Genomic DNA, 12,521 nt, shown 5'->3' with positions numbered 1-12,521 from the left:
ATAGGTGGTATATACCGGTATGTTTTACACGTTTGTCTAAGCGGTGTTTTCTTTATTGTTGTTTTTTTTTTCTCTCTTCCGCGCCTTCTCTCTCATTTCCCGCTTTTCTTTTTTTTTTTCCCTTTGCGCCCCCCCCCCCCCTCGCCCCGCTCTCTCTCGTCGTCCCGTGGCACCCCCTACTCAGCGATCTCCCGGCCTCGCCCCGGTCCGTCCCTTTTCCCTCCTCGTCGGCTGCGTCGATCTCACGGCGACGACGGCGACGGCGGCGGCGAGGGCGGTTCCGGTGCCGTCGCGTCTGCGGGGGCAGGGGGCGAGGAGGAGGGGGAGGGGGAGGAGGAGGGGGAGGGGGAGGAAGACGTCGGCGGAGGAGGAGGAGTAGGAGGAGGAGTGGCGGCAGCGGCAGCGGCGGGAGTAGCGGGAGGAGGAGCGGGGGCAGCTGGCGCTGCTTCTTCGGCGGGGGGTATAGGCGGTTGCGCCGCCTGCGCTATCGAGTCGGGAGGGCTGGGGGGTGCGGCGGCGGCGTCTTCGGGGCCTGTCGGGGCGTCGGTCAAGGAGGTCGTCGAGGTCGGGGGCAGGGGCAGGGGCAGGGGCGGGGGCGAGGGCGGGGAGTCGAGCGGCGGCGGCGGCGGCAGGGCGGCGGCGTTGTTGTTGTTGTTCCGGGTCTTCTCGAGATTGCGGGCCATGACCTCGCCGATCTTCTCGAGCATCTCGAGGGTGAGGCGGGGCTTGCCCTTCTTCTTCTTGTTGGCGCGCTCGGCGCGGTGGAACTCCTGGAGCGGGGTGCGCATGGAGTCCATGAGCTTGCGGCGGTCGCGGCGGGCCTGCTCCTCGGCCTCGAGGCGGGCGATGTACTCGGGGTCGTGGCGGGTGCGGAAGCGGCTGTACTTGCCGCGCAGCTCGTCGATGAGGAGCTCGGGCATGGGCGGGCGCAGCAGCGTCGGCACGAAGGTGCGCGCCTCGACGTCGATGCGCAGCGTGTCGCCCTCGTAGTCGTGCAGCTCCGGCGCGGCCTTGTGCGGCCACGGGATGACCAGGTTCAGCCCCGGCACGATGCGCAGCCACCGCCGCCGGTTGGCCACCCGGTCGTGCAGGAAGCCGCCCGAGATCAGCTTGTTGATGATGACGTCGCGCGTCGCGCCCGTCGCCGGGTCCCGGATCGGGTGCACGAGGCGGACGGCCGAGATGGGGAGCGGAACTTCGATGTTGATGGACACGGGGTCATCCTCGCCGCGTATCGAGGGCCTGATCCGGACGTTGCTCTGCGGTCGTCGAACACCCAGCCGTTAGCTGCCCTGCCTCTCTAGATAGGTATACGGCGAATCTCCACGCGTCCGCATTCCTCCTCATTCACCCAGGCGTAGCGAAGTGCGAGAGAGGGACGAGGTGCAACGTTGGGTAGAAACAAGCACGGCATGTGCTCTCTGGCTATGGACAACCCACCTTGTTTAAGCCCTCGACCGTGACCTCGGCTCGTTCCCGGTTGATCTGGGAGATGTTGCCGATGCGACCCTTGTCCGGGCCGTCCATGAGGACGACGCGGTCGCTGACGGCGAGGTTGAGGTATTCCATGCCGCCGGCCCAGGCGCTGCGCTGCTGGAGCAGGGTTTTGGGGATACGGCCGCCGGTGGCGTAGCGCATCTCGTGGATGGCGCCCTTTGCGCCGGACCATTCGCCGACGTCGTGGCGGGGGGCTAGAGGGCCTAGGGCCCAATCGTCGCGGACGGTCTGCTTCGCCTTGTCCAGCTCCCCTCTTACCGTGTCGTACAGCTGCTTGTGTTCTCTCCTGTTTGTCTTCTTTTCCGTCTTAGAGGCCCGGAGTGCCCTGGCCTCCACGCGCTTAGCGACCGCCCGCTCGGCGGTGGCCACGCGGCCGAGGATCTTCTGCATCGTATGCCGTCCCTCTTCTCCTTCTTCTTCGAGGAGAAGACGAAGGGAGGCCGGAGGGCGGGCGGGACGGGGGGGAGAGGAAGTATGCTCGTGGTTCCCCTCACGGGCTCATCGTTTTGCGCCGTTGGTGGGTGCGAGGGCCGGGTTAAGTTGCGCGAGGAGGCTTCTTCGAGGGCTGCCCCACCGTTGACCAAAAATTTGGTAGCTCCCACAGGGCCAATGGCTGATAACGGATAACCGTTTCCCATTGGCGTCCGCTCGACGCCGACGCCGACCTGACCCTGGCCCCACTCCCAAGTCGACAACCCCGGAATATCCAGTTCTCCGATGGGGTACCTCAGCAGGCTGGAACCCCAGAGCCAGGCACCTCCGCCAAGATACGCCCCTGGCTGGGAGACATTGTCGGCTTGGTGATGCCGGGGAGACCCGTAGAACTTGGAAGCTTGCCAGCCTGACCTCGACCTAAAACCCCGACCTTGATCTGGCACCGTCTTCCTCCCTACGAGGTAGGCATGTAGATCGATGCATTACCCTTTATGCGTGTATCTGTGACCCCTTAGTTAGGTAGATAGGTACGTGTGATACCTATATCTCGCGCCGTGTTCAAGCGCGGTATGCATCTAGGTACTACATACAAGTAGGTCGAGGGTTCCTCTCCAGTTAGGCAACGGGGAGGTATACACATTATATACCTTGCCAGGTATCGGGAGGCTCGCCTCCTATATGTACACGGTATACGGTATCATACGGTATACATAAGGTACCTAGTCTAGGAGGTAGGTCTAGTTGCCCGCTACGTAGTAGGTGTGCTGTTCCTGTGCTCGTTGCGTATCAGCAGACGGCATAGGTACCTGTACCTAAGGTAGGAGGTTAGGTAGAGGTGAGGAGGAGGTAGCCAGCTAACAACAGCTAAACCGATACGCCGGGACCTCAGTTACACCCCGTCCCGTCTTACACACCCTCAGCGTTCGCCGAGAGAGTATGGCCTCAACATACGAGCTGATTCCGGTCATTGTCACCGTGCACGCACACTTCAATAATGAAGGCCTTACGTATCAAATGTCGAAACGGGGGGGATTTAGGATATGCGACCACGCTGATGACCTCCAGGCCTATCCTGCTCCCGGCGGCTCGAGGTCGCCGGTAAGCATGCGGATACGCCAGGCCTCTCCAGGTTTTTGGTCGGCAATCCGGGCCCACGATCTCCTAACAGAAACGGGATCGGGGGAAGAGGAAAGGTGATCTGAAAGGCCAACCTAACATGCCGAGCTGCCACGTGAACATGGCCTATCTGTTTGGTAGGCCGATGCCGACCTCACCATCTTTCCGGTCGGTGTCCCGACGATATTCGGAACCGCCACGTTAGACTGGTTCTTTATTTCGGTTATACACGTCAATATTAGGTGTGATGTGGTTTATGTGTAGATGGGGCGTATCGAGCCTGCTCCCTGTCGCAAACGAGCGAAGCCACAGGATATCTGCTAAGCATCGGTCTAGCCCGTTGCGGAGGGGAAAGAATCTCCCCAAAGAAGTGGCCCAGGAAAAGGGGGGGACGTTGAGCCGGGGGAAAAAACCACCTTTTGCAGGCTGATTCGTGTATAAGAAGCCCGGTCCCGGGTGGCTCACGTACGTGTATACGTATGCTCGAATCCCTTCCCCCTTTCGTTTCCTCCCCTGCCCCCCCCCCCCCCCCCCCCCCATGGCTCGTGTTAGTGGGAGAAATAATCTAACGCAGACAAAGAAAGGCAAATTGCGCGATAGGGGGAGGGAGAGAGATATGTAGAGGAAGAGGACGTGTGCGTGTGCGTGTACGTGTACGTGTGTCCCGTCGGAAATATGTGGACCGACGGGACAAAACAGTAGGCAGGCAGAGGGACTGAGCCACGCTCTTTCAGCTGGGCGAGCCGGGATCAGCAGATGGCCACTGCAGCGTCAGTCGGTGAGAGAGACGGGCGAGATGGGAGCTCCTGGAAGATGTTCGGGTACGGGCGGCATTAGGGAGCGCAAGTCGAGCGGTTGCAAACACGCCCAGGAACTTGTCTCTCTGCTACACCAAGAGGATCTACCCACACAGTCCGCAATTGACACTTGCGTCGATATATCGGACGGCGAGGATTAGATTAGCAGCGTATTCTGACTCAGCACGTATCGAAGTCCGTCGCCAACTCGTTATGTATCGAGTAAGAGGGTCGCGGATGGGTGCTATAGGTATAGGATGGCTGGTTTCCATGGTACCACACATGCAGCTTGATAGATAGATAGGTTGCCTGTGTTGCACTCCGGATGGAAAAAGAGGCAGAGCGCAGGCCAGACTCAGAGACAGCCACTTATCACATGATGCCGCATTCATTTATCGAGCTCTGTCAGCGTCGTTTTATTGGCGTCCGTATGCAGGTGTGCGTATGTGCGTATGTATCTATTGATGGGACGGGGTACCCGGGTAGTTTCCAGGCTCGACGTATCTGCGGGCAATGCCTTTCGCCTGGTAAATGATGAATAGGCACTGCGGAGGCATCCATGGGATGGATATGATTGACAGGATGGATGGATGGGATAGAATTGTTTGTATAGGTGGGTAGATCCTTAACTAATATGCGATATATATGTATACCTGACGTATGCAGATGCCTTTCATACCCGTATATCAGCAGAATTCACCCCCGCGTCGTTCACGTCCCTTGGGTATATAGGTATAGTAGGCGTCAGCTCAGATACAACGCGTAGGCATATATGCATGCGCTGATGCGACTACGCGGAGAGGGATGGGATGGGATGGGATGGCGGAAAGCATCTTCGCGCACAGGCCCCCCCGCAAAGTACCGAAGCACGAGCTGAATGTACCTCGCTCGTCATGTGAATCGGCTTTATGGCTTCGTCCGCCGCCAGAACGTGGCGGGCTGCCTCCCGATTTCTGAGACGCCAGGGCCAGCATGAGGCCGGCTTGCAGGATACGTACGAGTCGGTACACACGTGGCGTGTATAAGTACAGACCTCCTGCCTGGTGCTTTCAATATATGAATTGCCTTACCCACCGAGGTACCTAAGTACCTGGAGGCTGTCTGTATTAGATGCCTATAGCTTTACCATTCTGAACCAATCTGGAGAGGTTTGCCTGCTAGCCCACACCCTCTCTCCAACCCCTAGTAGATCAAAAGCCGAGTGGTGTGGCCTAGGATTAGGATACCTTCCTTCTGGTAGTATGTACCTGTGTACGTCGAGTTGCTCCGAGGGTAGCGATTATACTACGTACGCGCGCGTGTGTGTATGTGTATGTGTGTGCATAATAAAATGTGTAGGTGCATGCTGGAAATATCCACAGCCTGGCCGGTCCCATCAGGCCTCTGCCCTATTAGGCGGCCGAGGTTGCTTGTGGTATGTGCATACTCATATGTTGGATCTGTCGTGTATATGTTGTCGTGGGTGTGTGTGTGTGTGTGTGTGTGTGCCAGCGGTATTATGTGTGTTTTGTGTTGTCTTGTGCCAGCTTGTGCCTATCCCGGCGTGTCTGATTCGGTTGCCCGCCACTCGCTCCTTAGGTAGGTACCTGAGACATGGGACACGGAATGGGACATGGTAGGTCTCCTCATATGTAGGTATAGGTAGCTTATTCTAGGGATCGGGGTCCTAGATGCTTAGGACTGCACCTCCGTGACCTAGTGTACCTACCATGCAAGCAGGTGCCGTTGCCGCTGTTGTTGATGCTAGCAGCGGTGCAGTCCGCCCGTACCTCAAGGAGGCATCGTTTAGGTACCTGGTAACATTGGAACCTAGGGAGGTACCTACCCAGCCCGTTAACCTGGACAGCTTGAGGGCACGAGGTCCGTCTAACTTATGTACCTGCCTATCTCCGAATCGAATCTAATATACCTTAGGTACCTAACATACGTGATGTAGGTACTTGCGTATCTATGCAATTTACCATGCTGGCTTTAGGTACCTTAGGTGTGACACTTCAGGCGGTGGGTATGGGAGAGCATGAGTAGGGGGTTAGGAGGTTGCTGGGTACGGCAAGCCCTGTCACAGTTTAGGGGGGTACCCTCTACGCGCTCGCTCCCGCCTAACTTGGGATGAAGAACATGCCTACTTCCTACGCCTACACGCCTACAGTACAGTACATCCTCCGCGAGGTACATGCTTCTATCTACCTCCGTCCCCGCCAATCACTAACGCTATGCCTGGTCCTGCCCTGCCCTGCCTGTCCTGCCTGGCCTCATGTAGGTACCCCAGGTATGAGAGGGACCTCTAAAAGTACCTGCACACCCGAGCCCGGAATGTACCTCGCGCCTAACTACAAGGAGTAGAAGATACATACACATCCTATACCCCGGAGGTAGCACCTCGCCTGCTACATGTATCTAGTTGCAGAGGAGGTACTTACCTGAGGTCTACATTATTGCTGTTGTTTCTTTTGGTACCTATTGAGCAACCTCCTTGCCAACCTTTCCATCCTCCTTCTTCACCACTCCCTCCCCGTCCCGTCTCTAATCTCCCTCCATCTTTCTTCCATCATCATCAACATTCGAGGAAGAATCTTCACCATCAACCCCCCTCGAGGAATATCGCATCCAGTCTTTTGACGCCATTTTTCTTTTCTTGCATATCCCCCGAATACCCTTGAGCAGCCAACTCCCTTCCCCCTTCTCTTCCGACGAATTCCTCCCCTAGTCTTCATCCAACATGGCTGAGATTCGCCGCAAGCTGGTCATCGTCGGTGACGGTGCCTGTGGTAAAACCTGCTTGTTGATGTATGTCGTTTTATCCCTCCCCCTCGAGCACCAGTCCACAATCCATCTTCCGCCATCGTGCTAATCCGGACAACAGCGTCTTCTCCAAGGGAACTTTCCCCGAGGTAAGAGCACCAACGCCCACGTCGTCGTCTTCGTCGTCGTCACCGCCGTCCTTTTCCCTGTCCTGTTCCAACATCCGGCCGCGTCATATCAAAAACAAGGGGGCACCGGCCCAACTATGACGCCCCTCCCCTCCCCCAACAGCCTGTTGCATCGTCGCCATTGATGCCACCTTGAACGCCCCTTGCGCCCTGGAATCATTCCCGTTTGCATTGTGCTAACAGCTTGTCCCGTTTTCTTCTCGGACAGGTCTACGTACCCACCGTTTTCGAAAACTACGTCGCCGATGTTGAGGTCGATGGCAAGCACGTCGAGCTAGCCTTATGGGATACGGCTGGCCAGGAAGACTACGATCGTCTCCGACCGCTCTCCTACCCGGATTCCCACGTTATCTTAATCTGCTTCGCCGTCGACTCCCCCGATTCCCTGGACAACGTTCAGGAGAAGGTCAGCCTCTCCCCCCTTACGCACATAGCCTACCTGTGCTTTTCTAGTAAGCAAATTGCTAACACGTGCTCTATCAACAGTGGATCTCTGAGGTGCTTCACTTCTGCCAAGGCCTGCCCATCATCCTCGTTGGCTGCAAGAAGGATCTGCGCTACGACTCTAAGACTATCGAGGAGCTACGTAAGACCAGCCAGAAGCCCGTTTCCCCTGAGGAGGTAAGTTCGTTCTATATCCGCCCCATCGTAACCTTGTCCCCCGGGCCGCCGCCCCCCCCCAATATCACCCCGGCGGGACCGCCCTGGTCGCATCTTCGCCTCGCGCACTCACACGTGCAACTGCTAACACCCCCGTAGGGTGAGGATATCCGCAAGAAGATCGGCGCCTACAAGTATCTCGAGTGCTCGGCCAAGACGAACGAGGGCGTCCGCGAGGTTTTCGAGCACGCCACCCGCGCTGCTCTACTATCACGCAACCGCCAGAAGAAGCACTCCAAGTGCTTAGTCCTTTAAACGCACCGTCGATTCCCTTTATGATACCTTCAATATACCGTCGTAATCCGTCGTCGTCCTCGCAGGCTCTTTCTACGGGCGAGATACGCAGATGATAACAAGGGTTTTGGACGGACTGGAAGGGTTGGACCTCCTCGGCATCATGGTCTCGGCTGGAGCTTGATTCGTCTACTCATAACCACCGCCTCGGCCGGTGTGCAACTCAGGTTAGCTTTCACATATCTCCCAACTCTCGGCGGGAGCATATTGGTGACAGAGCAAAGGGGGTTATTGTACTGGAACTCCCACGGACTGGGGGGAACAGAGCAGGCGGCATGCTCTGCCGTCGGAAGAGAAGGGGAGGAGAGATGTGTTGGGTGTGTGCGTATGTGTGTGTCAAGATTGGCGAGCCAACCCCAGAGAATACGGCTATATTATAAATCTTCTCCTTTTTTTTTATCTGGTCTCTTGATAGTTCCTCTCGCGTCGGACCAACCGGAGATGGAAATTTGTCGCGAAGGGGCTGCTCCCGCGGTTCTTTTTCCCCCAATCGTACTGCTTTGCTAATGCTCAGGTCCCGGTGTTCTCTCTCTCCTCTGCCGTAGTCTCGTCATCCTTCCCGCTGTACCGTGTCCACCATCCCCTCAACCGCCCCCAACCCCCTTTTCCCGAGACGTCATCAACTGGTAGGCGGCTTACTGCTTGCCATCCCGTATCCCCCTGTCCACCCCCTCGCCCTCGCCCTCCCCAAGTTCCACAAGTGCTAAGTAGCCTTCGACGGACTTGCCCCTTTCGCGAACCAGAAGCCTCCGTGAAGCCTACACCAAACACACCCCTTGCATCCCCCCAACAGAACACCCCCATTACGAGTCCGGGTTATCACCTACCGACTGTACATCGCATTTCCAGTAGCTCTTCGTCACCACCCAAGTAGACCAACCTCTTAGGACTAGCAGTGACACGAATACGTGGTAGGGACGAGTGGGTAGCGTGCGCAGAATGGACAGAGACTAAGCGATTTGTTCTCAGGACGGCAGCCGCGATTGCTACTAGGACTCCCAACGCTACGGGTCACCTACTCGTTACGTGATGCACCTACAGTGTAATAAAAGGCAGGAGATTCGTAGGTAGGGTGGGGGACGGTTCTAGTTATTCTGCTGGCAGCTCGCTCAGCACATATCACTATAACAGCTGACTACCTACCGACTTGTGTGGAGGACGGAGGGCGAAGGAGGGACAGAAGAGGAGGAGCAGGACTTTTTGCCACGGCGCGATTTTATTACAGGTGCATGGCTATGTATGTGGCTACGATAGAGAATGAGAGGGCTTGGGCAAGAGGGGAGGGGAGCGGAGGAGAGCGGTTAGCCGCAGAGGCAGGTAGTGAGCGTGCGTATCACAGATTCTGTATTTCCTACCGCGAGAGCTATGATATCTCCCCGTCTCCCTCTCGGGCACCAGGTTCATCTCTGTCGAAGTGTCGCGGCGAGCGAGCCGCTGCTGTTGCGGGCGTCGAGGCGGAGGGTTGCGGCTACGGAACCGGGGTGTAGAGATTCAGCAAGGGTAGGTGTACTCGGGGAAGGAAAGGGAAGTCATCTAGCACCAATGTGTGGAAGTAGGGGAAGGTAGAGTGGCGTCAGATCACAGGTAGGTATATAAACATGCCTATTAGCCATGTGTGCCGACGCGAGGACGGGTATAAGGGTAAGCGCCCGAGACGAGACGTACGGAGGTGCTGCTACGCAGCTCACTAGTCGAAGGAGGAGGAGGACGTCGTCGGCGTCGAGCCAGGGGAAAGGGAACGGTAGCAGCAATAAGAGACCAGGACGGCAACTTTTCACGGCGATGGGTCATAACAGCACGGACACGGCCAGCGCCGCCCCGTCCGGAGATGGAAAAAAAAAACCGTTGTTATTTCACACGCTCACACGCCCTTGGCGCCCGCCGCCCGCAACCCCGTCGTTCCCATCGTCGCCGTCGTCGTCGTCGTGAAGCAGAGAAAAGGCGCGCGCAACAACATGAGAAATCCCCAAGGCAAGGAAACTACTCGCACAAGCCTCCCCCCCGAGGTCCGTCCGTTCCCGACTCCGGCTCTCTCTCTCTCTCTCTCTCTCTCTCGCGCAGTCGCGCGATTACATAGGCGCCTGGCGCCCTCCCCCGCGCTCGTCGAGTCCCAGTTGGCACGTCCTGCGCCTCGCTCTCGTTCACGGTGCGAGGGAAGAGAGGGGCGTGGTTGGGCTTAGACGGGGCAGGTCTGCGAGATGGGGTCGGTGGTGGTTAGCTTGCTGAGTCTTTTCCTTTCTCTTCTTCCGGGCAGCCCCCCTCACGATCTCCCGCGGCCCCCTCTCTCTTCTTCCTCCTTCTTCTTTCGGTTTCTGGGTTTGTTTTTTTCCCTCTCCTCCTCCGAGCTGCTGGGTCTGGGTTCTTCGGTCTCTGGCGTGTTTGTTCGCCCACTCTCGGGGCGGGGGTTTGTTGTGTGTCGGGAGGGGAGGGGGGACCAGGGGGGAGGGATGGGAGGGAGAGGGTGGGGGCGCCGGGGAGAGGAGAAGGAGGAGGATGAGGAGGAGGGGGAGGGGAAAGGTGGGTACGGTGTGTAGGTTGAGTTTGGGGTGGGTGTTTTTTTTTTTCTTCAAAAATCTTCACTTTCCTTTCCTAGTCGTGGGACCGTCTTGGAGAGGATGTGAGGATAGGGAGGGGATGAAGGTAAGTCGGCTGATGCTACATGGCACGGTGCGGTATGACATAGGTAGAGCAGCCCGGTATAAGACGCAAACCCAAACACACACACACGAAAAAAGGGCAAGAATCATGTATCAACACTTACAGCGCCGCAGGAGCCGCATTGCTTAGTCTCGCCGTCGAAGGTGGTTCCGCACTTGGGGCACGCCGAGTTATGCATTTTGGGTCGAGTTCGGGGGGTCGAACTTGTTTGATAATAATAGTGGTAGTAAGAATAAAGAGAGGGTGTGCTTGGTTCTAGTCTTTCGTGTTAGTTTCGAGTTGCGGGAGTTTTCTGGGGAATGTGAGGTCTATATATAGGTAGAGAGAGAGGTGTGCGTGTGTGTGGACGTGTTATAACAAGTTCGGTTCATGTGAGCAGGAATTGCTGGGTTAGGTAGAGCCGGTGCGGAGGGTCACACGCTAGCCCGTCGTGTCCCCCCACCACCGCACCCCTCGCCCTTCGATCCTCTCTCGCGGGAGAGGTGAGAAGAGGGTGTGGATGGGGGGGAGACAGGCGAAGTCTACGAGGCGGAGGGGGGGGGGAGGGGGGCAGATAAGGGTTGGGTGACTATGGCAGCAGCAACAGCCGTAGGCAGACTTACACGGGTGGATGCCTATAGGCAGAAGAGAGGAGGGCAGTGGTGAGCTGCAGGTAGGTATGGATAGATCGATCGCGGCGGGTCTGGTGGTGGCCGGTTCTGATGCGTGTGTGCGTGTGTGTGTGGATAGATAGACAGCAGGGACGGAGGGAGGGAGAGGACGGGGGGTATTTAAGCTTCGATCAGCTGAAGAGGCAGAGGGCGAGATAGGAGGAAAAGACGAGGAGAGGAGACTGGGAACCAGCTGGTGAAGGGTCTGGGCGTTGATGGATGCCTGTCTGCCTACTACTACTACCTACCACTACTACTAGTAGTTTAACTAGGTAAGTCCCGTCTTCGTGACCTTTTTTTGGCAGCCTCCCCTGCACATGGATGGAGTTTACGACGAGTGGGTGGATTGTATGTACAAATGCACGTATGTGTCCCTATCGTGTGTCCGCCGCTGTGTAACGGGTGGTGAGAGAGGGAGTGTGTTAAGTGCAGATGCGAGCGTGTGTGAGGCGGCGATGGTGATTGGGGAAGGGTGGGTTCGGTCTCAATCGGTCTCCAACGCAACGCAACGCAACGCAACGGGGCAGAGAGAAACAGACAGGGGCAAGACAGATGAATGGGTGGGATGGGCAGGCGGACGGACGAACGATCGCGTTTCGATCGTGTTTCCTCGCACGTTCACGCACGTCGAGCACCTCCTCCCCCCACGGCCGGTCCGCCATTCACATCTGGATCGGTGTCGACTTGTCTCGTTGTTGTTGTTGTCTTAGCCCTCGTTACTCCCTTCGCCTTCCCGCTTGACGCCTCTCGCCTCCCTGCCGGCTCTATCCCCGTTGCCGCTCCTGTTGGTGGCCTCGCCGTACCTCTCGTTTGCCGCAGCCGCCTCAACCAGCCTCTCCTCGCTCTCCTCGTAGACGTCTGCCTCGTCCACCGATCTGGCCCCGTCTCTCTATCCATCTGCCTGCCTGCTTGCATACAGTGTCTGGGATGCAGGGCTTGCCTACCTGACCTCACTGACCGTACCCACCACACCGGCCGCATCGCATGCATCGCACACGCATCGCATGCGCACACGGCGCCTACGGGGGTGGGTCTATCTAACCCGTCCCTAGACCGTTCGTGGCCGAGCTTGTTCGTGACCGGGCGAGCCAAGCCATCTTCTCGCCCTCTTCTCCTGCCTCAGCTCGCGCATGTAGCCTAGGGCGCGGGACAGGACGGGAAAAAAAGGAAGAAGGAAATCCTGCCGGCCGGCCTACCCTGCCTACCTTTTCCCTGCCTGCCCGATGAGGAGGGGGAGGGATGAGCAATCTCGAGAAGAAGATAGGTCGGGGTCGCGAAGGGTTCGGGGTCACCTGGGCTTAGGCGATAATCTCTTACCCCTCCTATCGACCATGACAGCTGCGGCTAACTAAGGAGCTAAGCCGTACGGTCTCGAGCCCGTTGGGGTAGCGGGATGTGATCGATCTCTCTACTTGGCCTCCGTCATCACCTGTATGGCACAGCTCGCTATCTCTCATCACCTGTATGGCACAACTCGCTATCTC

The 12,521-nt window shown here is 57.5% G+C and overlaps 3 protein-coding genes across 3 annotated transcripts; 1 reads left to right on the top strand and 2 right to left on the bottom strand.

The window, feature by feature from the left end:
* Positions 1-103: 103 nt before the first annotated feature.
* Positions 104-2,576, bottom strand: GGS23DRAFT_96770 (uncharacterized protein). Its single transcript, XM_051521426.1, has 2 exons — positions 1,441-2,576; positions 104-1,259 (listed from the first exon to the last, which is right to left on the bottom strand). The coding sequence occupies exons 1-2, from the start codon at positions 1,885-1,887 to the stop codon at positions 243-245; spliced, it is 1,464 nt and encodes a 487-aa protein (XP_051371076.1). The 5' UTR covers positions 1,888-2,576; the 3' UTR covers positions 104-242.
* Positions 2,577-3,583: 1,007 nt separating this feature from the next.
* GGS23DRAFT_572063 (uncharacterized protein) lies at positions 3,584-4,695 on the bottom strand. The gene has a single exon (XM_051516605.1). It carries the CDS (start codon positions 4,235-4,237, stop codon positions 3,950-3,952), a length of 288 nt encoding a protein of 95 aa, XP_051371075.1. The 5' UTR covers positions 4,238-4,695; the 3' UTR covers positions 3,584-3,949.
* Positions 4,696-6,254: 1,559 nt separating this feature from the next.
* Positions 6,255-8,263, top strand: GGS23DRAFT_572060 (Rho type small GTPase). The gene is made up of 6 exons (XM_051516604.1): positions 6,255-6,632; positions 6,709-6,736; positions 6,984-7,181; positions 7,262-7,396; positions 7,535-7,896; positions 7,954-8,263. Exons 1-5 carry the CDS (start codon positions 6,565-6,567, stop codon positions 7,688-7,690), a joined length of 585 nt encoding a protein of 194 aa, XP_051371074.1. The 5' UTR covers positions 6,255-6,564; the 3' UTR covers positions 7,691-7,896; positions 7,954-8,263.
* The last annotated feature ends 4,258 nt before the right edge of the window (positions 8,264-12,521 follow it).

The sequence above is a fragment of the Durotheca rogersii genome (assembly GCF_024521655.1).
Source record: "Durotheca rogersii strain YMJ 92031201 chromosome Unknown GGS23scaffold_13, whole genome shotgun sequence".
Classification (NCBI taxonomy): Eukaryota; Fungi; Ascomycota; class Sordariomycetes; order Xylariales; family Xylariaceae; genus Durotheca; species Durotheca rogersii.
This window is presented reverse-complemented; position numbering and strand designations above follow the sequence as displayed.

Coding starts and splice junctions, on each gene's coding strand:
- GGS23DRAFT_96770 (XM_051521426.1), bottom strand. CDS start 1,887: ATGCAGAAGATCCTCGGCCGCGTGGCCACCGCCGAGCGGGCGGTCGCT. Junction 1,260..1,440: donor CGGTCGAGGGCTTAAACAAG/GTGGGTTGTCCA, acceptor CGACGACCGCAG/AGCAACGTCCGGATCAGGCC.
- GGS23DRAFT_572063 (XM_051516605.1), bottom strand. CDS start 4,237: ATGAATGCGGCATCATGTGATAAGTGGCTGTCTCTGAGTCTGGCCTGC.
- GGS23DRAFT_572060 (XM_051516604.1), top strand. CDS start 6,565: ATGGCTGAGATTCGCCGCAAGCTGGTCATCGTCGGTGACGGTGCCTGT. Junction 6,633..6,708: donor GGTAAAACCTGCTTGTTGAT/GTATGTCGTTTT, acceptor TCCGGACAACAG/CGTCTTCTCCAAGGGAACTT. Junction 7,182..7,261: donor TGGACAACGTTCAGGAGAAG/GTCAGCCTCTCC, acceptor CTCTATCAACAG/TGGATCTCTGAGGTGCTTCA.